Source organism: Somniosus microcephalus, unplaced genomic scaffold (assembly GCF_052327205.1).
Source record: "Somniosus microcephalus isolate GS21.2 unplaced genomic scaffold, FLI_Smic_1.0 unresolved_chr6, whole genome shotgun sequence".
NCBI lineage: Eukaryota > Metazoa > Chordata > Chondrichthyes > Squaliformes > Somniosidae > Somniosus > Somniosus microcephalus.
In genome coordinates, this window is record NW_028225184.1 from 52,212,410 (window position 1) to 52,238,243 (window position 25,834).

General features: G+C 42.0%; 1 protein-coding gene across 1 annotated transcript; it reads left to right on the forward strand.

The window, feature by feature from the left end:
- The first annotated feature begins 3,903 nt into the window (after window positions 1–3,903).
- Window positions 3,904–25,834, forward strand: LOC147087302 (putative G protein-coupled receptor 139). Its single transcript, XM_085978152.1, has 2 exons — window positions 3,904–4,100; window positions 24,685–25,834. The coding sequence occupies exons 1-2, from the start codon at window positions 3,904–3,906 to the stop codon at window positions 25,616–25,618; spliced, it is 1,131 nt and encodes a 376-aa protein (XP_085834278.1). The 3' UTR covers window positions 25,619–25,834.

Consider the following 25,834-nt stretch of genomic DNA (forward strand, 5'->3'; position numbering starts at 1 on the left):
TTGACATGGCCCACTGCTGTGTTCATTCCAGTTCCCGCACTTCTGCTTTCATTCCATCCCAACCCTCCCAGAACGACAGTAGGTTTCGCATTGTCCTCAACTTTCATCCCACCAGCCTGCACCTTCGATGGATCATCCTCCAGGATTTACGAAATCACCAGCGTGATCTCATCCACCAAACACATCTTCCTCTCACCACTGCTTTGTGCTTTCCAAAGGCACTGCTCCCTCGTCGACACCCTGGTCCACAGCTCCCCCACCCCCACAACACCCCTCCCCCTTCGCCCAGCACCTTCCCGTGCAAGGGCAAGAGATGCAACAACTGCCCTTTTACCTCCTCCCTTCCCACTGTCGAGAGCCCCAAACACTACTTCCAGCTGAAACAACGATTTACTTGTATGTCTTGCAAATTAGTATATTGTATTCGTATTCACGATGTGGTCTTCTCCACATTGGGGATACAAAACGCAGATTGTGTGACTGCTTTATGGAACACCCCCATTCAGTCCGTGAGGGTGACCTGAGCTCCCGGTCACCTGTCACTATAATTCTCCACTTCACTCCCACTCTGAAATCTCCATCCTCGGCCTCTTACACTGTTGCAGTGAAGCTTAACGTAAGCTCGAGGAACATTGCCTCCTCTTCGATTAATCACATTACAACCGTCTGGACTCAACATCGACTTCACCAAATTCAGATCATAACCTCTGCCTGTATCAATTGGTTTCTTTCCCTCACATGGCAGCTGTCTTTAATTCAGCAATTGGCATTTACATTTCATCTAGAACCATCTTTAAAACACAACAGTAAAATATTTTACAGGCACCTCAATAAGTAGGAGAATTGGGATGGGAATAGTGCCATTAACGGGTAGATAGGATAATACCACAGGTAACGATAGAGAGATGCCAGAAACATTAAATAATTATTTTGCTTCAGTATTTACCAGGGAGATAGAACAGGTGGGCATCTCATTTGATGATGAGATTAGTAACGAGATAAGTGCATTTAAAATAAAAAGGATTTATTAACTAAACTAATCAAACTCAAAGAGAATAAAACCCCTGATCTGGATGGATTGCGTCCACACATTTTAGTAGAATCTAGCGAAGCGATAGCAGAGGTATTACAACAAACATTTAATAATTCGTTTAAAAAAGTGTTGTGCCAGAGATTTGGCGGATAGTGAATGTAATACCTATAGTTAAGAAGGGGCATAGAACATGTCCAGGGAATTATAGACCAGTCAGCTTAACATCGATAGTAGAAAAAAATGGAGCACTTACTAAAGGATAAAATAGAAGAACATCCCGAAACAAAAGACATAGAAATGATTAGTCAGCATGGATTTCAAAAGGGAAAGTCTTGCTTGACCATCATCATTGAATTTTTTGAAGAGTTAACAGAAAGTGTCGACAATGATAATGCAGTAGGTTTAATTTTCCTAGATTTTTAAAAGGCCATCCATAAGGTAACCCATAATAGACTGATATACAAGATCAGATAATGTGCAGTCAGGGAACAAGTAGCAGAATGTATAGTTAGCTGGCTTCAAGACAGAAAGCATTGAGTGGGAGTAAAGGGTAGCTTATCACAGTGGCAGAATTGTGTAGTGGTTTTCCACAAGGATCAGTGCTGGGACAACTGTTGTTCACAATTTATATTTTCGTATTAGATTTGAAATCAAAAACACAATTTTTAAATTTGTGGATGACACCAAATTGGTTGGGGTATAGTCAATACTGAGGAGGACTACAACAAATTACAGGCTGACATGAATAAACTTGCAGAATGGGCATATAATTGGCAAATGAACATAAACACATATAAATGTGATGTATTACGTTTTGGTAGTAAGAACAGGGAAGTCAAATATTAATTGGATGGTGCGAGTCTAGTTTGGGTAGAAGAGCAAAGTGATCTCGCAGTACAACTACACAATTCACTAAAAGTTGCGACACAGGTTAGCAAAGCCATCAACAAGCAAACCAAGAATTAGGGTTTATTTCTAGAGGTTTAGAGTTGAAAAGTAGGGAAGTTTTGCTAAACCTGAATCGAAACGTGGATAGACCACACTAACTGCGCGCAGTTCTGGTCGCCATATTTTAAAATAATATAGAGGAACTGGAGATGGTGCAGAGAATATTTCCAAGGCTGATGCCAGAAATGCGAGGGTATACATATCAGGAAAGGATGAACAGGCTGGGTCTCTTTTCTCTTGAAAAGAGGAGATGGAGGGGTGACCTGAAAGAGGTCTTTAAAATTATGAAAGGTTTTGATAGATTCGATAAAGAGAGAATGTTTATAATTGTGGGGAAGTTCATAAATAGAGGCCATTAATATAAGATAGTCACCAAGAAATCACAGAATCACAGAAACCCCACAGTGCAGATAGAGGCCTTTTCGGCCCATCGAGCCTGCACCGACACATATCCCACCCGATCCCCGTAACCCCTACACCAACACATATCCCACCCTATCCCTGTAACCCCACGTATTTAATCCCCCTAACACTAAGTGTCAATTTATCATAGCCAATCAACCTAACTCGCACATCTTTGGACTGTGGGAGGAAACCGGAGCACCCGGAGAAAACCCACGCAAACACGGGGAGAATGTGCAAACTCCACACAGACAGTCACCCGAGGCCGGATTCGAACCCGGGTCCCTGGCGCTGTGAGGCAACAGTGCTAACCACTATGCCACTAGCGAATTCATAAGAAACGTCTTTACCCAGAGAATGGTGAGGATGTGGAACTCGTTATCACAGGGATTGGTTGAAGGGAAAAGTATCGATGAATTTAAGGGGAGGCGAGTTTAGCATATGAGGGAAAAGGGAAGAGAGGTTTATGCTGATAGATTTTGATGAGGCAAACCGGGAGGAATCTCGAGTGGAGCATTAACGTTGGCATGGACTGGTTGGGCTGAATGGTCTGTTTCTGTGTCGTATATCCGACTTAGTCCTATGTAATCCTATGTAAAGCAAATCTCCTCTCAACCATCACTGCTCTCAGCTGAACAACTCCAACTTCTCTGCTGAATCCACGTAACTGATGTCATTCACCCTTTGAATCATTCTCGTAAATCTTTTATGCACCCTCTCTACTGCTTTCACATCGTTTCTATACTGTGGTGCCAAGAATTAGACATAATCGCTTTGAGGCCGAACCAGTGTTTTGTAAAGATTCATCATAACTTCCTTGCTTTTGTACTCTATGCTTCTATTTATGAAGTTCAGGATCCTGTATGATTTTTAACCGCTTTCTCTACCTACCCTGGCACCTTCAACGATCTGTCGACATATAACCCCAGATGTCTATGTTCATGCACTCATTTTGAATTTTACCATTTATTGCCTCTCCTCATTCTTCTTGCCAAAATGTATCACCTCGCACTCTTCTGCATTAATATATTTGCTGCTGTTAGCGAATCTGTGGTAAAGTAAATGAAAAGAACAACAGAAATGGATTGCTGCATTTTCTTGTGCCGTCAAATGTTGGTAACTCAATTACCATTGTGATGTGAAAAATTGAAAGGTCCGTATCAGTGGTTGAGATTCTATAAAAGTGGAACTGATGGTTTCAAACAGAAGTGGGACATAAAATAAACCAGCTGGGGATCCAGTTCAATAACGTGGGCTCATCGATGCAATGTCCCTCTTTGATACCAAGAGAAGGGTTGGATTGAAATTCACATTTCTACTAACTTTGTGGAGCCATAACCTGATTAACCAGAGTGAACAACTCCCATGAAACGTGGGGATGTGCATTTCATATGAAGGAATTCATTTTTGCTGGAAATTAGGACATGGGCGTCGTTGGCAAGGCCGACATTTACTGCCCAACCCCAGTTGCCCTTGAGATGATTGTCAGCCCACTTCTTGAATCCACTTGTGTTCCCACAATGCTGTTTGGTACGGACTTTCAGGCCTTTGAGCGAGCGACACAGAAGGAACGCCAGATAAAGTTCCCAGTCAGGATGGTGTCTGACTTGGATGTGGAACTGGGAGATGATGCTGTTCCCATGCAGCTGCTGCCATCGTCCTTTCTGATGATGGAGGTCGTGGGTGTGCGGAGTGCCGTCAAAATGCAACCCATTGAGTGATATGGAATGCTAGAATGTGCTTAAGTTAAATATTTCACATATCAGGATGATTTTGAAAATCTCATTCTGCAGTTCCGGTTTTCTGACTGAGAATCTGTAATCTGACATGGCCAGCCAATCTGGCGGTGTCTCGTGAATTGACCATACATTCAGTGGAATAAAAACATATCAGGATGATGACATTTGGCATTAAACATTTCGCTGTGGTAGGCCCAGAGATTTAGGGAGTAAAATTTGAAATCAGGGACTTTGATTGTGTAATTATAATAGCCAGCCTGCAGTTCCCCTGTCAGAATGGCTTGTCTTCACATCGCTAATTATCGGGTCTCTCAGCTCCATCACACAGCATTCCCTCAGTACTCAGTCACAGGGGCAATTGTAAACTAGCACGATATTACAATCCATTCAAGTCAATACAGGTTATAATTGGGCGGAGAATAAAACGGGAGGCCGATCACTCTCCGCCTCTTTCCCGCCTGGAGAATGTGGTTACAGTTACTCTCCAAGTTTGGCCACGGGCTGCGCTGTCATGATTCTTTGGCCGGGTTGAATTAACAAAATTCTGACACAATGAGGTAATCATTAGTTCTGTACAGTAGCCTAAAACAAGCGATAGCCCATCATCAGCCCGTTTTACACATCACCGGACTTTCGTTCCCATTGCCTACAATGGAATCTGAATTCATGGGGTGTGAAACGGGAGGCTGATTTGCTTTCGCTCGTTTTGCGCTTCCGCCCGTGACGATTTTCATCCCATTATCTCCTGTAACGCCCCTTGCCGCTAATAGATTCATAGGGTCTGAATGCAGGGTCAGTGTTACAGGGATCCTGTCAAGATTTGAGCAATAAAAACAAAACGTAACCCTACTATTTAAGAAAGGAGGGCGAGAGAAAATGGTGAACTACAGACCAGTTGACCTGACATCAGTATTCGAGAAAAAGCTAGAATCTATTATTAAGGACTTAGTAAAAGGGCACTTCGAAAATAATAATAGGATTGGCAGAGTCAACATGGATTTATGAAATGGTAAACGTGTTTGCCAAATTTGTTGGAGGTTTTTGAGGTTGTAACTAGCAGAATAGATAAGGGGGAACCAGTGGATATGGTGTTTTTGGATTTGCAGAAGGCATTCTATAAGTTGCCACACAATAGGTTATTAAACAAAATTAATGCTCATTCGATTGGTGGTAATATACTAGCATGTATAGAGGATCAGTTAACGGACAGAAAGCAGAGAGTAGGAATAAACGGGTCATTTGCGGGTTGGCAGGCTGTAACTGGTGGGATACCGCAAGATCAGTGCTTGGGCCTCAGCTATTCACAATCTATATCAATGATTTGGATGAGGGGACCGAATTTATTATATCTATGTTTTCTGATGATACATAGCTGGGTTGGAACATAAGTTGTGAGCAGGATGCAATGAGGCTTCAAGGGGATACAGACAGGCTTTGTAATTGGGCAAGAACACGGCAATTTGAACATAAGGCTCGAGGGGCCAAATCACCTACTCCTGCTCCTGCGGCTTATGTTCTTATGATGATATGTAACTCACTCCGTGCCCAACATTGCGAGCACTCGCCTGGAGTCTCAGCTGATTGTGTTTATAAAAACTTCAGTGTAATTCACTCCAAGTCCGGCACTGTGAGCTCTCCCTTGGTGTGTCAGCTCCCTGTGTTTATAAACACTTCAGTATGATTCACTCCGTGTCCAACACTGTGAGCTCTCCCCTGGTGTGTCAACTCACTGTGTTTCTAAACACTTCAGTGTAATTCACTCCGTGCCCAACATTGTGAACTCGCTCTTCGTGTGTCAGCTGACTGTGTTTCTAAACACTTCAGTGTAATTCACTCCGTGCCCAACATTGTGAACTCTTTCTTGGTGTGTCAGCACACTGTGTTTCTAAACACTTAGTGTAATTCACTCCGTGCCCAACATTGTGAGCTCTCCCCTGCTGTGTCAGCTCACTGTGTTTATAAACATTTCAGTGTATTTCACCCCCTCTCCAACCAATTGAGCTTTACCCAGGTGTGTCAGCTCACTGCGTTTATAAAGTCTTCAGTGTAATTCACTCCGTGTCCAGCACTGCGATCTCTCCCCTGGTATGTCAGCTCTCTTTTTTTATAAAAACTTAAGTGTAATTCACTCAAAGTCCGACACATTGAGCTTTCCATTGGTGTGTCAGATCACTGTGTTTATAAACACTTCAGTGTAATTCACTCCGTGTCCCACACTGTGAAATCTACCCTGGTGTGTCAGATCACTGTGTTCATAAACACTTCAGTATAACTCACTCCATGTCCCACACTGTGAGTTCTCCTCTGGTGTGTCAGATCACTGTGTTCATAAACACTTCAGTGTAACTCACTCCATGTCCCATACTGTGAGTTCTCCTCTGGTGTGTCAGCTCACTGTGTTTGTAAACAATTCAGTGTAATTCACTCCGTGTCCCACACTGTGAGCTCTCCTCTGGTGTGTCAGCTCACAGTGTTTATAAACACTTCAGTATAATTCACCCTGTGTCCTACACCGTGAGCTCTCCCCTGGTTTGTCAGCCACCTGTGTTTATAAACTCTTCAGTGTAATTCCCTTCGTGCCCGACACTGTTAGCTATCTTCCGGTGCGTAAGCTCTCTGTGTTTATAAACACTTCAGTGTAAATCACTCCGTGTCCGACACTGTGAGCTCTCCCCTGATGTGTCAGCTCACTGTGTTTATAAACACTTCAGTGTAAATCACTCCGTGTCAAACACTGTGAGCTCTCCCCTGATGTGTCAGCTCACTGTGTTTATAAACACTTCAGTGTAATTCACTCCGTGTCCAACAATGTAAGCTCTCCCCTGGTGTGTCAGCTCACTGTGCTTATAAACACTTCAGTGTAAATCACTCCGTGTCAAACACTGTGAGCTCTCCCCTGATGTGTCAGCTCACTGTGTTTATAAACACTTCAGTGAAGGCAACAGTGCATGGCAGCGATAGGGGTAATGATAGCCAAAATTTGACAGAGAGGTACAGAGCGTATACACATAAGAGAGCATTAGAAAGAGGGGTCCGAGTAGGGAAAAATAGTTAATAGACATCATTAACAACTCTATATCTGAAAGCAAGCAGCATTCGTAACAAGATAGATGAGTTGGCAGCACCAATAGAAGTAACTGAGTTTGATCGGACAGCCTTTAGACAGACGTGGTTGCAATGTGACTAAGGCTGGGAACTGAATATTCAGGGGGTTTTGCCATTTCGTAACGATAGGCAGAAAGGAAAACGAGCTCTCTTAATAAGGGTTAACTTCAGTGCGGTATTGAGAAATTAAATTGGCCTGCAAGATCAAGATGTAGAATCAATTAGGGTAGAGATAAGAAATAATAATCGTAAGAAGTCACCGGTGGGAATGGTCTCCAGCCCCGCAAAACAGTAACCACACGGTAGGGCAGAGTATACATCAAGAAATAATAGAAGTTTGTAACAAAGGTAGGGTAATCATCATGGGAGATTTTAATCTTCATATTGATTGGACAAAGCAAAATGGCGAAGGTAGACTTCAGGAAGTGTTCTTAAAGACTAAATGGGATGGTTTCTTGGAACAATATGTTATGGTTCCAAGCAGGGAGAAGAGTATTTTACATCTGGTAATTTGTAACGAGGCTTGATTAGTTAATGATCTCGAAGTGAAGGATACTCTTGGGAAGAGTGATCAAAGCATGCTAGCATTTCAAATTCAGTTTGAGGGTGCAAAAGTTAGCTGTCAATCTAGTGTCTGAACATAAACACAGGTAATTACAAAGGTATGAAGGCAAATCTGGTTAAAGTGGACTGGAAAAAACATGTTAGAGTGTAAAACTGTAGAAAAGCAATGGTAATCATTTAAGGAGACATTTCATAACTCTCAGTAAAGATATTTACCTGTGTGAAAGAAATACTGTAAGGGAAGGATGAACAATTCGTGGCAAATTAAGGATGTAAAGCATGGTATCAATTTGGAAAAAAAAAGTATATCAAAAGTTGCAAAAAATAGTGAAAGGCCAGGAGATTGAAATTATTAAAAAAACCAGCAAAGGACAACTAAAAAAATGGTAAAGGGAGAGAAGATAGCTTATGAGATTAAGTTAGCAAGAAATATAAAAACAGAGAGTAAGAGTTTCTACACGTATATAATAATGTAAAGCGACTAGCTACAGTAAACGTTGGTCCCCTAGAGGACGAGTCTGGGGAACTAATAATAGGAAACAGATATATGGCGGATATTTTGACCAAATATTTTGTATTGGTCTTCATGGTAGAAGGCATTTGAAGCATGCCAATAATGGATAATCAAAGGGCTACTGGAGTGCGGGGTGGAAACTTGAAACAATGACTGTCACTTGACAGAATGTACTGGGCAATCTAATGGGACAAAAGGTCGACAATTTCCCTGGACACGATGGCCTGCATCCCAGTGCCTTAAAAGATGTGGCTGCAGAGATATTGGATGCATTGGGTGTAAATTACGATAGATCCCTGGATTCTGGAGAGGTCCCAGCCGACTGGAAATCCACAAATATAACGCCCCTATTTAAGGCTGGAAGTAGACAGAATGCAGGGAATTTTCGACCAGTTTGCCTAGCTTCTGTCATTGGGAAAATGCTACAGTGCATCATTAAGGACATGGTAGCAGGAGAGTTAGAAAATTTAGAATATAGCCAAGCAGAGTTAGCTTAGTTTTATGAAAGGGAAATCATTTTTGCCAATTTTCTGGAGTTCTTTGAGGATGTAACGAGCAGGATGGATAAAGGGGAACCAGTAGAGATCGTGTATATGGATTTCCAGAAGGTATTCGATAAGGTGTCACATATAATGTTTCTACACAGGACTAGACAGACTAGATGCAGGAAGGATGCTCCCGATGGCCGGGAAGTCCAGAACCAGGGGCCACAGTCTAAGGATAAGGGGTAAGCCATTTAGGACAGAGATGAGGAGGAATTTCTTCACTCAGAGAGTGGTGAACATGTGGAATACTCTATCACAGAAGGCAGTGGAGGCCAATTCATTAAATACATTCAAGAAGGAGTTAGGTATATTTCTTAAGGCTAAAGGGATCAAGGGATATTGGGAGAAGGCAGGGACAGGCTACTGAAGCTGTATGATCAGCCATGATCTCCTTCAATGGCAGAGGAGGCTCGAGTGGCCAAAGGCCTACTCCTGCTCCTATCTTCTATGTTTCTATGTTTACACATGTTAAGAGCTGATGGGGTTGGGAGTGATATATTAGTATGATGGATAGAGGATTGGCTAACAAACATATAACAAAGAGTAGATGTAAATTGGACAATTTCAGATTGGCAATCTTTAACTAGTGCAGTGCCGCAGGGATTGGTGCTGGGGCCTCAACTACTTACAATCTATATTAGTGACTTGGTTGAAGGGACTGAATGTAATGTGGCAAAGTTTGCCGAAGTTAGAAACATAGGTGGGAAAGGAATTTGCGTGGAGGACACAAAGCATCTCCAAATGTATATAGATAGGCTAAGTAAGTGGGCAAACATCTGGCAGGTGGGGTACTGCGAGGTTATCCGCATTGGTAGTAAAAATTAAAAAGCAAATTATTATTTAAATGGGGAGAGATTACAGAATGCTGAGGTACAGATGGATCTGGGGGTCTTTGTACATGAATCACAAACAGTTATCATGCAGGTATAGCAAATAGTTAGGAAGGTGACATATGAAAACTACTAGGCACTTGGTCTAAGCATTAAACAAAGCTTCAATCAACTGTTTTACAACATGGAGGTCTAGTTCTGTCCTTCACTAGATCCTGATAAGAATTGTGTGGAGATGCCGGAGTTGGACTAGGGTGGACAAATGTAAGAAGTCACACAACACCAGGTTATAGTCCAACAGCTTTATTTAAAATCACAAGCTTTCAGAGCGCTGCTCCTTCTTCAGGTGAAGTGGAGAAATGCATAAAGACACAGCTTATATAGTCAGAGAATCATGTCAGATTTTTACAGGTAACCTTTCCAAATGCCATTTATCACACCTCGGCAGAGAGATAATCACAGCAGTCAAAGGTGTGAATGGTGTCCAAACAGGTCAGTCAGGGAAACATTACATCAAAGAACAATGAGGTGGGGTCACAAGGGGTCAAATATTGCAGATGCTGGGGTCTGTATGAAAAACAAAAAAACTGAGAAAACACATTTTTTTTGGCTGGATATCACAGCAGGTCCGGCCGCATACAGACCCCAGCATCTGCAATATTTAACCCCTTGTGACCCCACCTCATTGTTCTTTGATGTAATGTTTCCCTGACTGACCTGTTTGGACACCATTCACACCTTTGACTGCTGTGATTATCTCTCTGCCGAGGTGTGATAAATGGCAGTTGGAAAGGTTATCTGTAAACATCTGACATGATTCTCTGACTATATAAGCTGTGTCTTTATGCATTTCTCCACTTCACCTGAAGAAGGAGCAGCGCTCCGAAAGCTTGTGACTTCAAATAAAGCTGTTGGACTATAACCTGGTGTTGCGTGACTTCTTACACTGATAAGAATGTCCTGCGCAAGCTGGGCCCGTGCCCGAGTATTTATACCCTCCCTGGACAGCGCCACCCACAGGCCGCTCAGCATTATTTCATAAAACTTTATTTCATGAATGACTGATTCATTTCAGAAGGCAAATGGAATGTTGGCCTTTATTGCAAGGGGGCTGGAGTATAAAAGGAAGGAAGTCCTTCTACAAATGTGCAGGGCGTTGATGAGACCACACCTAGAGTACTGCGTACAGTTTTGGTCTACTTATTTAAGGAAGAATATACTTGCATTGGCGACAGTTCAAAGAAGGTTCACGAGGTTGATTCCGGAGATGAAGTGATTGTCTTATGAAGATAGTTGGAACAGGTTGGGCCTATACTCATTGGAGTTTAGAAGCATGAGAGAGGACCTGATTGATAATTATAAGATTCTGAATGGTCTTGACACGGTAGATGCAGAGACGATGTTTCCCCTAGTAGGCGAATCTGAAACTAGGGGGCATAATTTCAGAATATGGGGGCACACGTTTAAATCGGAAATGGGGAGGAATTTGTTCCATCAGAGGGACATGAATATTTGGAGTTCTCTTCCCCAGAGATCTGTGGAGGCTGGGACATTGAATATATTTAAGTTGGAGTTAGACAGATGTTTGAAAGGTAAGGGAGTCAATGGTTATGGAGAACGGGCAGGGAAGTGGAGTCCAGGCCAAGAACAGATTAGCAATTATCTTATTATATGGCGGAGCAGGTTCGAGGGGCCAAATCACCTACTCCTGCTCCTGCGCCTTATGTTCTTATGATGTTATGTAATTCACTCCATGCCCAAAATTGCGAGCTCTCCCCTGGTGTGTCAGCTGACTGTGTTTATAAACAATTTTGCATAATTCACTCCGTGTCCATCACTGTGAGCTCTCCCCTGCTGTGTCAGCTGACTGTGTTTATAAACACGTCAATATAATTCACTCCTTGCCCAATATTGTGAGCTCTCCCCTGGTGTTTCAGCTCACTGTGTTTATAAACACTTCAGTGTAATTCTCTCTATGTCCGACACTGTGAGCTTTCCCCTGGTGTGTCAGCTCTCTGTGTTTATAAATACACTTCAGGAAGGTTGGGAAGGCACTAGAGACGGTGCAGAGTAGAATTACCAGAATTGTTCCGGGTTTGGGGGATCTTAGCTGCAACGACAGATTGGAGAATCTAGATTTGTTTTTATTTGAGCAAAGGAGGCTCAGGGGTGATTTGACAGAAGTGTACAAGTTTTTGTCGGGCTGGATAGGCAAGGCGGGGAAAGGTTGTTGCCACCAGTTGATAGAACTAGGGCTACGGGACGCAGATTTAATTTGTTGGGCAATAGATACAGTGGTTATGTGAGGAACAGCTATTTTACACAGCGAGTGGTGAGTACCTGGAACTCGCTGCTGATGGAAGTGGTGGAAGCGGAGACACTCAATGTTTTCAAGGGGAGACTGAATAGGCACTTGAGGGAAATAAACTTGCAGGGCTACGGGGATAGAGCGGGGGAATGGGACCGACAGGATTTCCTGCAGAGAGTCTGCATGGACACTATCGGCCGAATGTCCTCCTTCTTTACCGTTATGATTCGATGACACTATGACTATAACTATTGATTGCATTCCTAAATCAGCCTTTTTTTACCAATTTGGTTTATGCTTCCCTTGTCCAACTCTTCCAATTTCGATTACATATTTATTTTTAATTTCCTTTTCCATACCATCAATTATCTCCCAATCGGCCTCGTCACGTCTTATTGAAGTTGGTAATTCCAGATTCCTCCATTATTTCCTCAATAACCAGGGCTTCCACATTGGGGATCACCCTTGTGGCTGTTCCCTGCACTGCCTCAAGTATTTGAATATATCCCTTGTGTCTCGGTGAATAAAGGTGGACAGATTTCTTAAGCTTCTGACTGAGCCGAGCTCCACACAATAAAATAATTAATTTCACTGACTTGTACACTATTGCGTTGGATATGTAGTTGAATATGTTATTGATTTTTTGATTGCTGTTTTGCAATGGTAATCCTTGTTGAGTATGCAATCTAATTAGAATCCAAAGGGTATTTCTGCTTTAGCCTCAGCTCAACAAACACTATTCAAATAGTATATGGACGTCCCATTCACCTTACGATGTGTAGTATGTAACGAGATTCAGCATAAAATCACACCGACCGTTATTATCCCTCCCGAAGCTTTTGCCCAAAACGTTGTGTTGTTTCTGAGCTGTGATCTCCGCCAACTGAAACTCCCGAAAATATCTGCAAGACTGACAAATTTACATTGAGTTTCATAGGTTTTATTTTTGAAGTAAATTTGCAATGAAAGCTATCTCAGCACCGATCAATAGCAACCCCACTCAGTAATTTGCCAACCTGGTATAACGCCTGTAACATTTACCAGATGAATTCTACTATTACACCTGTTTGTTATCCAATTGAGGAAAGATATTATTCCAATGTTTGACGTGTCACTTTGCTATTTTTATTCCCATAACAGTATTAACCTGGGAGTAAAGTGGCTGACGCAACCTGTTTGTTCAAATGACTGTAACTAACATCAGTTGCCCGGGGACAGAACTGTTCACTGGAGATTTCCCTGCTGTATAAATAAAGGCTGCCTTCAATGTATCACATCACACTTTCCACCGGGCCTGCTGTGTCCATCACTACAGGGATCATCGCTTCTCACACTAAATGGAAGTCCTGATACTTCAGCAGATAGGCGCCATTTACTATCCTATTCTCGCAGCTGTTGGTGTTCCTGGTGAGTGGTGAAGAAAGACATGAATCTGATAAAAAATCTCTTAACTACAAAGCTTCTCGTGCTGCGTGTCTGGCAAAATGTGCTTTTCTTATTCTCTGGGTAGCACAGTTATGTGAGGTTTGCTGTCAGATTAACCCGAATGTTCCCTGCTTAATTAACGTGGTGTCTTCCTTCACACTGCAGTCTCCAGTGATGATACCATGCTTCTTCTAAAAAGAATGGCATGCAATCTGGGTTCCGGATGAAAGGATACTAAAACATTGAGAAATAGGGTCGTCTGACTTAAATCTGCAACACTTTAATAACTAAATAGAACTGAATCATGCTGCTATGCTCGCTTTCTCCAAAAGTCACTTTCAACTAATAAAGAATGTATTTATTGATGCTCAGTGGTGTTTCTGTATTGGAAAGAAGGGATGCACTACCCAATAACATTATTTCTATTTCAGTGATATTTCTTTTGACTGTTATACAGCGAAAACTTCAGGAATGTTTTCCAGCACAACAAGTTGTAAATGTTAAAGGAATTTCAGTGACTGTGTTTATTTATCTATTGAAGCAATATTCATTCATATATTCACCTTGAGCAATTCTGCAGATCTCACTATTCAGTTCAGTCCAGTGTTGCTCTATATTTCCTGATATGGTGTTTTACTTTCAAACTTTCTTTAATGTATAACTGAATTGCCTTGGGAAGTATACGGTCCGATTTTACATCTTGTCAACTACCTGTCCCTCAGTGATAAACATAAATTGCCACTTTAGAAAGTGGGATTGCTGATTACAAAAGTATTATTAAATTATACGTTAAATTGTAAAATTCTTTACAATATGTATATTTTAGCTGGTCCTTGGTACCAGCTGCCAATATTTAATTCAGAAAGTTGCCTGTTGAAGTTTCACTCTGCTATATAAACTTGCAAGAAACTGACATTTCCTTTAGTTGGTGCTGCATTGTCAAGGGTGAGGAACCACGTTTCCCCTTTTAAACCAGGAGCCTTTGCAGGAGGGACTGCTCTCCAAGTTTTCCCCTTTTTGTGGCCAGCGTGCCTACTTTAAACCAGTGCCACCGAAAAATGTGTTCATTGGATCTTGCTCGTTTGCTGCTTCGGCTACAACAAACGGGGCAGTGCTTCAGATCTTCATGGGCGCTTTGGGATTTTATCAGAAGCCATGTCAAAGTGCTAATCTCTGTTTATATTGTGAATCGCACATTCCTGCTGAACAGATGTGGAAGTAGAAATACAAATACATTCTTTAACAGCAATAGGGTTAATCAAAGTAGGCCCATTACAAGAGTGAACCCCAGGAAACTGAAACGTATGTCTGCTGAACCTGATATAATTACCACACTACAAATCAACAGGAGTTCAAAAATAGGTTGAATTTTGAAAGAACAGTGAGTAGTTCAGAGCATAATTCATTGGAGATTGCAGTATTTAATTCGGTTGATAATTCAGTGGATAATCGAGTGCTTACTTCTTTGTATAATATAATGTGTCATTCGCTAGATAGTTGTGTGGTTAATACATTGGATATTTCAGAGTTGAATACTATAGATAACTAAAGGATAATTATTTGTATGTTTCAGTGTTTAATTCGATGGATAATTGTGTGGATAATTTTTTGGATATTTCTTGGTTCAATTCGGTGGATAATTGAGAGGATAATACTTTTGATATTTCAGTGTTTAAGTCGATGGATAATTGAGAGGATAATACTTTGGATATTTCAGTATTTAATTCGATGGATAATTGAGCTGGTAATTCTTTAGATATTTCAGTGTTTATTCGGAGGATAATTGTGTGGATAATTATTTGGATATTTCAGTGTTTAATTCGATAGAAACTTGAGAGGATAATTATTGGATATTTCAGTGTTTAATTCTATAGAATATTGAGTGGTTAATCTTTTGGATATTGCAGTGCTTAATTCGATAAATCATTGAGTGGATAAATATTTGGATTGTTTAAATCGGTGGATAAATGAGTGGATTTTTCTTTCCATATATCTATATTACATTCACTAGATAATTGAGTGCATAATTCAGTTGGGAATTCTGTTGATAATTCAGTGCTTAATTCGGTGGATAATTTAATAAATAATTATTTTGATGATTCGGTTGATAGTCGTTTGGAAAATTCTTTGTATATTTCAGTACTTAATTCGGTTGATATTTGAATCGATGTTTTCGATGACAATTATTTGACTCCTTCAGTGTTTAATGCGCTGGATAATTCAGTAGGTAATTATTTTATAATTTATGGGATAAATATATATGAAATCCATTAGAATGAATTTCTCGAAATTGCAGAACCAATGAAAGTTCTGTGGACATATCTGCTTGTCGTTCACATAATATTACTTCTCACTTTTCTAATTTAATCCCACTTTAAATCAAACTCAATTTTTTTTTGGTCTAACAACAGAAACCGCTGGAAAAGAATTTTCCAAACCACTATCAACCGAATCATCAAAATAATTATTTATTAAATTATCCACCGAATTAAGCACTGAATTATCAACAGAATTCCCAACTGAATTATGCACTCAATTATCTAGTGAATGTAATATAGATATATGGAAAGAAAAGGCCAGGCAACATCCGTGGAGAGAGAAATAGATTCAACATTTCAGGTCGATACCCTTAATCAGAACTGAGAAAGAAAGGCAGGAAATGAGATAGATTAAAAGGCCATTTGGCGGATGGGAAATGGGGGAGGGGATGAAAGAACAAAAGCGAAGTGAAGAGACATTAGGAGGTATTCAAGACGAGACGAGGTGGTAATAGGACAAGTGAAGAGACTAAAGACGGCTCTAGATGAAGTGTGAAATGCGCTGGCAGAATAAGAGACAGCTAGAATGTGGGAGAGAAAAAGGGGGAAGGCACAATCAAAGGCGTGGATTAAAAATATATAGAAAATTAATAGAGGCCGAGATTGTGATGTGAATTTGTTGAACTCGATATTGAGTCCGGGAGGCTGTAAACTGCCTATTCGGATGACGAGGTTTCTGTTGTTATTTCGGATTTCCAGCATCAGCAATATTTTGCTATCGTTTTAATTCAGCCTGGTGGCGTAGTCTGGGGGGAGGTAGGGAATTCTGCTTCAAATTATCGCGTGTTTTATCCGCAGTTATTAAAACGTTGCTAAGATAAGTCTCTGTGGTCAACATCAGCAACATATTTGATATCAGACAGACAGCAGTGCGGAGCCTAGGCCCAGCACCATATTCAGATCCTCCCCACAGGTGAATGTAAAAGGTTTCTCGGCTTCTATGTATGAAAACACGCCTATCCTCGTATCCGTGCCCAATATCTGCTCCTGGCTTCCCTCCAGAGAGCGCTATTCATGTCCTCTTGCTGCATCCTTACTATTATTGGGTCCACCTCTAACTATATCACAATGATTCAGCACTATCAACAACTCATTACTTCTTTCTCACTTATCTACCGTACAGCAAGCCCGATTTTAAACTGGAGGAAACACGTGTTCCAATTGTACCTTCTTCCTGCCACGTCCCCATTGCAGCTTTACACCTTCCGGTCCCCAATTCTCCTTCCCCAGGTGCAGTACTCATTGCACCATCACCATGCCGAGTCCCCATTGCAATTTCACCTACCCATACCCCATGTACCTTCCTCCTGCCCTGTTTCCATCGTACCTACACCCCGCAGGTTCCCCTTACATAGAATAGGATAACTTACAATTTTACAGCATAGAAACAGGCCATTCTGCCCAACAGATTAATGTTCCACACGAGCCATCTCCCGCATTTCCTCATCTCACTCCACTAACATATCATTCTATTAATTTCTGACTCCTATAGTTATCCAACTGCCACTTGCATGCATCTATGCAAAGTTCTGCAAATACTGCATGGCATAGAGTCATAGAGTCATAACGGCAACAGCGGAGGCCAGTCGGCTCATCGAGTGCGTGCCAGTTCTCTGTAGAGCAAGTCAGTCATTCCCATTCCCATCGGGGGTTGTCTTATGAAGAACATTTGAGCAGGTTGGGCCGATACTCATTGGAGTTTAGAATATTGAGAAATGATCTTATTGAAACTTATAATGACCCAGAAATTCGGGTCTCCACGGTTGAATACGCACGGGGTACTCGCCCGTGGGCCCAATCGAAGTGCCGTTTTCGTGTGTGCACTGCACATGCGCGGGAAAGCAGAACTTCCATTCCCCTGAAAGATGGGGTTAAGAGGTGGAACGCGTGCGTGGGAGAGGCAGCGCGTGCACATTTAACTTACTATTTTTTCCAGGTTTCTCCAGAAGATAAGTCTCCAGAAATTAGACATGTAAAGTGCAGTCCTCAGGCCTGCTTTTAAAAAGGTAAGTGGTGCATTAATCAATGTTACAACATTTTTCCACAGGTTTATTATTTTTAAATACTTCAAAGAAAGGTAAGCTTATTTTTAGCCCCATTAGAAAATGTAATTAATTTTTTCAAAAATTTAAATTATTGTTTAAAATAGTTATTTCATGTAATTTATAGTTATTTTAAAAATGCAATGTTTTTTTTTAATTTATTTGAAATTTTAGTTACGTTTTGGGGCTTATAGTATTTATAGGATTGACAGCTCTTCCTGTCAAACTTATGAATGAAGCATACCCTGCTACCATTGGCTCTCCACGGCCCACGTGATCCCAGGGGGTTGACTCGCACTAACTGCGCCCCTGGGATACACAAGCACTGCGCGCCGGCAGTTGGAGGAGGCACAGGATCGGAATACCACGCAGGCCCACATCTCAACGGCCGGCATGCTAGGTAAGTGCACGTCAGAGGCTTGCACCCGTGGGAAGCCACCGAACCGAATTTCTGGGCCAATATTCGAAGTGGGCTTGACAGGGTAGATGCACAGATAATGTTTCCTCGCGTGGGGGTATCTAGAACAAAGGTGGCATAGTTTCAAATTGGAGATGAGGAGGCATTTCTTCTCTCAGCTGGTCGTGAACCTTTGGAATTCTCTACATCAGACAGCTGTGGATGTTGGGTCATTGAATATATTCAAGGTGGAGACAGACAGCATTTTGAATTATAGGGGAATCAAGGGTTATGGGGAGCGGGCAGGGAATTGGATTCGAGGCCAAGATCAGATCAGTCATAGCCTTAATGAATTTTAACGAGTTCCACTTTCTAATATTTTTTGCACTTTCTCCAGTGCTTCTATCCTCTTATTGGGCTAAGCAGATCATAACTGTTCACAGCACTCTAAGTGTGGTCTCTCCAAGGTTCAATATAAGTTTAACACATCTCCTCTGTTATTGCTTTCCATTCCTCTAGAAATGAACTCCGTTGCTTTGACTGTACGCTTAATGGCTTCTTTCATCTCTTTGTGAATTTGTAGCCCTAAATTACTTATCTTCTCCCACCATTTGGACTCTTATTTTCCAAGTCTCATGTGCCCTACTTATTCCACCTACCAAAATACACAACCTCACATTATATTTACTGAAAATCAGTTATCATTTTCTCTCCATGATTCCATTTTGTTAATAACTTCCTGAATTTTGTCGCAAACATCCGCAGTGTTAACTATACCCCATAATTTGGTGTCATCCACAAATGTTGATATTATATTTCTGATTCCCAAGTCCAACCCACTACTGTAAATTGTAACCAATAGTGACCCCTGAGGAACACCACTTCCCACATTTCCCCAGTCTGAGCAACTACCTTTAACATCTACTCTCTGTTTTCTATTGAGCAGCCAGTTTTTCTATCCATTCGGCCACTTTTCCACTGAGTCTACAGTCTCGTACCTTAGTCACGAGTCTACTATGGCGGTGGAAGCTCTGAAAAATGTCTATTTATATTATATTCACTACCTTACCATTATCTACTCTGCTAGTTTTTCAAATAACGCAGTACGGTTGGTCAAGTAGGAGCTTCCCGTTTGAAATCCGTGCTGACTAGACTTTATTATGTTTCGGTTTCAAGAGAAATTTCTTTTTTATGTTTGAGCGAAGATTACTATACCTTTCCTCTCACCCTTGTTAAGCGCACTGGATGGAAGTTCTAAGAATGTTTACATATATTTATATACAGTGCCTCTGCTGTCTCTTCCTTAGCTTTGACTGTGAGTGGAAATAGTCCTTCCAGACACGGGATTTATCCTCTATACATATGTTTAGTTTATCATAAGAACATAAGAAAAAGGAGCAGGACTCGGCCATTAGGCCCCTCGAGCCTGCTCCAACATTCAATGAGTTCATGGCTGATCTTCTTCCTCAATTCCATGCATCGGCCTTATCGCCATATCCCTTGATGGCCTTACTAGTCTGAAATCTATCGACTCCTGTTTTGAATACGCCCAGTGACTGAGCCTCCACTTCCCTCTAGGGCAGACAATTCCAAAGATTCTCCAACCTCTGTGTGAAGAAATGTCCTCTCGTCTCAGTCCTGAATGGCCTTCCCTTTACCCTGAGGCTGTGCCCCAGGTCCTAGACTCCCCAGCCAAGGGATACATTCTCCCAGCATCCACCCTATCAAGCCCTGAAATCATTTTGTATGCTTCAATGAGATGCCCTCTCATTTTTCTAAATTCAAGCAAATACAGGCCTAGTTTACTCAATATCTTCTCATGCGACCGTCCTGCCATCCCAGGAATCAATCTCGTTAACCTTCCTTGCACTCCCTCTATGGCAATTATATCCTTCCTTAGGTAAGCAGAACAAAATTGTACACAATACTCCAGGTGCGGTCTCACTAATGCCCTATATAATTGGAGTAAGACGTCTTTACTCCTGTACGCAAATCGTTTTATAATGAAGGCCAGCATACCATTTGCCTTCCTAATAGCTTGCTGCAACTGCACATTCATTTTAGTGACACATGTACAAGGATACCCAAGTCCCTTTGAGCATCTACATTCCCCAATCTTTCACCACTTAGGAAATATTCTGCCTGTCTGATTTTTCTACCTTCAAATTTATCCACATTATAATCCATCTGCCCTGTTCTCGCCCTCTCATTGAACCTGTCGAGAGCCCCTTGAAGCCTCTTCACATCCTCTTCGCAACAGACACTGCCACCTAGCTTTGTGACATCAGTAAAATCTGGAAATGTGACATTTAGTCCCCTCATCTAAAACATTGACATAGAACGTGAATAGCTGGGACCTAAGCACTGTCCTTGCGGTACCACTCTAGGCACAGCCTGCCATCCTGAAAAATACACGTTTTTCCCTACTCTTTGTTTTCTGTCTGTTAACCAATTCTTAATCAAGGCTAGTATATTTCCCCCAATTCCATGTGTCCAAATTTTGGTCACCAACCTCTTGTGTGTGACCTTATCGAAGCCTTCTGAAAATCCAAATACAACACATCAACCAGTTCTCCTTTGCCTGCTGCATTAATTCCATCCTAAAAGAACTCCAATAAGTTTGTTAAACAGTATTTCCCTTTCATAAATCCATATTGAATCTGCCCAATCTTACTATTCGTTTCTAAGTGCCCAGTTATTGCATCCTTTACAATATATTCCAGCATTTTCCCAACGACTGATGTGAGGCTAACAGGTCTGTAGTTCCCCGTATTCAATCTCCGCACTTTCTTAAGTAGTGGGGATACATTTGCTATCCTCAAATCTGCAGGAACCATTCCTGAATCTATAAAATTTCGGAAGATGAAAAGCTATGCGTCCACTATCCCAATGGCCACCTCTTGCAAAACCCTGGGATGCAGGTCATCCATTCCTTGAGGTTTATCGAATTTTAGTCCCATTAATTTTGCTACTACTGTTTTTTTTTACTAAAAATAATTTCTTAAAGATCCTTATTCTCGCCACAGCTTTCGTTTTCTCGTATTTATGGGAGATTTGTTGTGTTTTACTTCGTGAAGACAGAAACAAAGTATTTATTTAATTTCTCTCCCAATTCCTCATTCCCCATTATAAATTCTCCAGTCTCTGACTGTAAAAGACCTACATTTACTTTCGCCAGACTTTGCCTTTTTACATACCTAGAGAAGCATTTACAATTCGGTTTTACATTTTTCGCTAGTTTTTGCTCATATTACAGTTTCATTTTCTTTATCAAATTTTGATCACCCATTGCAGATTTCTAAAAAATCCCAATTCTCAGGCTGACCCCTTTTTCTGGCAACTTTTTAAGCTTCCACCTTTTACTCAATACTAGTTCATTTTATTTTGTTTGCCATGGTTGGATCACTCCTCCTTTTGGGTTTTTATGCCATAGAGAAATATATGTTTTTTTTCAAAATATGCATTATTACCTTGAATGTTAGCGATTGTATTTCCACCTTCGTACCTTTTCGTATAGTCTCCCAATCTACCATGCTCAACTTGTCCCACATTCCCTTGTAGTTTCCTTTGTTGAGACTGAAGAATTTAGTTTCAGATTGGATGACATCACTCTCAAACGTATTACAATTCAATCATATTATGGTCATTTGTCAGTAAAGGACACTTTTACACAAGATTATTGATTAGCCCTTTCTCATTAACAGTACCAGATCCAGCAGAGTCTGTTCCCTGGTTGGTTCCTCCAAATATCGATCGAGGAAACCATCTTGCATGCATTCCAAGAATTCGTCCTTCACACCATTAGTGGTTTTTGATTTGTCCAGTCTATATGTACATTAAAGTCAACCATGATTACTGTATTGCCCGTGTTACATGCACTTCTAATCAAAGACCTCGCTCCTGTCTATCTTAGAAGCCTTGGTATGCATTTTGAATTCCTCGGATAATTTCACGCCCACCATGTTTGTGGCCCTGGTAAAAACTGAGGTAAAAAACTGTTCAATTTATTTCATTTCACTGCTTTTATTTTAGAGTTTATCCTGTCCATTCCTAAGTGGCCATATCCCTATTTTCCTATTCCTATGCTTATAGAATTCTGAAATATTTATTTTTATATTGATTGATAATTTAATTTTGTAATTCGACATTGATTTCCTAATTGTATATTGGCTTATTTCCTAACATCGTGTTGGCATTTGCCTTCCTCTCCTTTATTGTCTCTGTAATGTACTCAATGTATACCTTTAGTTATTATTTTCTATTTAATCAGCCGGGCTCACTTTGTATTGGCACTTGACCTTCACCCCACAGTCCCAATTTCACCTTCACTCTGCTCAGTCAACGTTGCACCTTCACCCAGCCAGTTCCCCATTGCATCTTCACCCAGCCTGTTCCCCATTGCACATTCACCCCGCCGACTTCCATTGAACGTTCAGCCTGCCCAGTCCCTAATGCACCTTCACCACGCCCGATCCCCATTGCACCTTCAGCTCGCCCAGTCACCATTGCACCTTCACGCAGTCCGTTCTCGATTGCACGTTCACCCAGCCTGTACCGCATTGCACCTTCACCCTGTCCACTTCCAGAGAAAAATCAGACTGTCGAGTCCCTATTGCACCTTCACCCAGCCCGATCCCCATTGCACCTTTGCCTAGTCCGTGCCCCACTTCACGTTCACCTAGCCCCTTCCCCATTGCACCTCCAACCCGCCCACGTCCATTGAACATTCACCCTGCCCAGACTCTCTTGCAACTTCACATCGCCCAGTTTCCATTGCACCTTCATCTAGACTGTTCTCCATTGCAGCTCCACTGCACATCATCCATTGGATATTCACCATGGCCACTTCCACTGAATATTTACACTGCTCAGTCCCTATGGCACCTTCATCCCGCCCAGTTTAATTTGCAAATTCGCCCAGCCCACTTCCATTGCACCTTCAGCCTGCCCAGTCCCTATTACACCTTCACCGCGCCCAGTCCATATTGCTTTTGTAGTGGAAGGCACGGTCGCCAATGGTGGATCGATTGAAATCCAGGATTCCCAAGAGGCCAGAATTGGAGGAGGGCAGAAATCTCAGATGATTGTAGGGCTGGAAGAAGTTACAGAGATAGGGAGGGGCGAGGCCAGGGTGAGATTTGAAAGCAAGAATGAGAATATTAAAATTTAGACTTTGATGAACCGGGAGCAATTGTAGATCAGCGACCTCAGGGGGTGCTGGGTGAACGGGCCTTGCTGCGAGTTGGGATACAGGCATCAGAGTTTTGGATGAGCTCAAGCTTAATGAGGTTGGAAGATGATAGTGTTGCCAGGAGGGATTTGGAGTAATCAGTCCTAGAGGCCACCGCAGCATGTATGAGTGGTTCAGCAGCAGTTGAGCTGAGGCAGTGGCTGAGTCGGGTGATGTTACGGAGGTGGAAGTAGGCAGTCTTTGTGATGGAGAAGATATGTGGTCGGAAGCTCAACTCGGGGTCAATTACAATGCCAAGGTTGTGCACGGTCTGGTCCAGCCTCATAAATTTGCCAGGGCGGGATGTAGTCTTTGGCTGGGAATGGAGTTTAAAGCAGGGACGAATACAATGACTTCGGTCTTCCCGATAATATGTTGCAGGAAATTTTTCCTCATCCAATCTGACAAGCGGTGTGACAAAATGGGGACAAGTGCCGTGTTGGGAGAGGTGGTGGTGAGATGGAGCTGGGTGTCCCCGGCGTGCCTTTGAACAAGACGTTGTGTTTACAGATGATATCGCTGATGAGTAGCATGTAGATGATGATAAGATGGGGCCAGAGGTAACAGTGTTGGAGCGAGCACAGAAGCCGTTGCAGGCTATGGTTATATAGATAAGAATAGAGCCAGGCGTTTGCAGTCCCACCCAGCTGGATGACGCTGGAGAGGCGTTGGAGGTGGTTTGTCCAGACAAAGGCATGAGACAGGTCGGAAAGGAAGAGAGGGAATAGCTTACCACAGACACAGTTACATAGAATACAAATTCTGACTTTGGTAAGGGCGATTTAGAAGTCGGGCAGGGGGCGATAGCTGATATGACGTGGTCCAAAATGGAATTCTGTGAAAGATGGGCACGGACTTGGGAGGAGACAGCACGAACAAGGACATGGTAATGAAAGGGATGTTGGAGATAGGGCGGTACTTGGCAAGGACACAGGCTTCAAGGATAGTTTTTGAGCAGTTGTTCATGACAGCATGTTTGAAGGGGAGGGGAGAGTATGTGAGGAGAGAGAACCATTAACAATATCAGCTAACATGCGGGCCAGGAAGTGAAGTTGGGTGGTCAGCAGTTTGGTGGGAATAGGAGCAAGTGAGCAGCAGGTGGGTCCCATAGACAAGTTGAGCTCGTAGAGGGCATGAGGGGAGCTAGGAGAGAAATTGGAGAAAGATGCGACTTCAGCGATGGAGCAGATTGGAAGCAACAGAGCACACATGATATCCCATTCATCAGTGCAATAGCAACCTGAAACTTCACTCAAAATAACTGTAATAACGATGGATATAAAGTGTGTCTGAGTGGAAACAAATCTCACTGATCTGTGTATCTCTTGCAGTTAACTTGGCGGCGATTGTGATCCTGTCCCGAGGAAAGTGCGGTCTCTCCAAATGTATCACTCGCTACCTGGTGGCCATGGCAACGGCCGATCTCCTGGTAGTTTGTTCGAATGTAATATTAAGCTGCATTGTTGAAATTTATTTCCCAGTTTCAATCTTGACAATTACCCCCGTGTGCTGTCTCAATACAGTCTTGCTTTGTGCAGCCACGGCGACCTCTGTCTGGTTCACAGTGGTTTTCACCTTCGATCGATTTGTGGCCATTTGTTGTCCGAAGCTGAAAACAAAATATTGCACCGAGAAAACTGCGGCTGTTGTTATCGGGGTAGTGAGTGCACTGGGTTGTTTAATAAACATTCCCTGGTACTTTGTATTTGACCCTGAATATATAATGGAGAACGTACCCCGGGGTTGTGTCTGGAAAGCAGCCTTTTTTACTGCACCCGCCTGGGCAGCGTTTGACATCTTTAATCTTACGTTAATCCCCTGTGCCCCATTCGTTCTGATTTTGTTGCTCAATGTTCTCACCGCTAGACACATTTTAATGTCCAGTCGAGTCCGCAGGGGACTCCGGGGCCTCAGCAATGGAGAGAATCACAAGGACCCAGAGATGGAGAACCGAAGGAAATCCATCGTTTTGCTGTTCAGTATATCGGGCAGTTTTATTTTGCTATGGACGACCATTGTTGTTTATTCTCTATCTCTCCGTACAACCATCATTCAGTATGATTATGCTAATGACATTGAATCGGTGGGATTCATGCTTCAGGTTCTCAATTGCTGCACAAACACATTTATTTATGTGCTGACCCAGGGTAAATTCAGAGAGGAGCTAAAGAGTGGGGTAAACTATCCACTGCATTTAATTGCAAAATTATTTAAATAATAGAAATAGCTGATGTCTATCCATACAATGTTTATCGGCCATTGCAATAAAGATCAAAACCTGTTTAATGGATCAATTGATATTGGTACAACATTTTAAGCAAAGTTGCAAATCGAAGGTTACTGTAATATATTCTCCTTAACAAACTGTGTTATGTAACGTCACATGTATGATTATAATATTAAATGTTTTCCTGTTATTAACTGTGAAAATTAA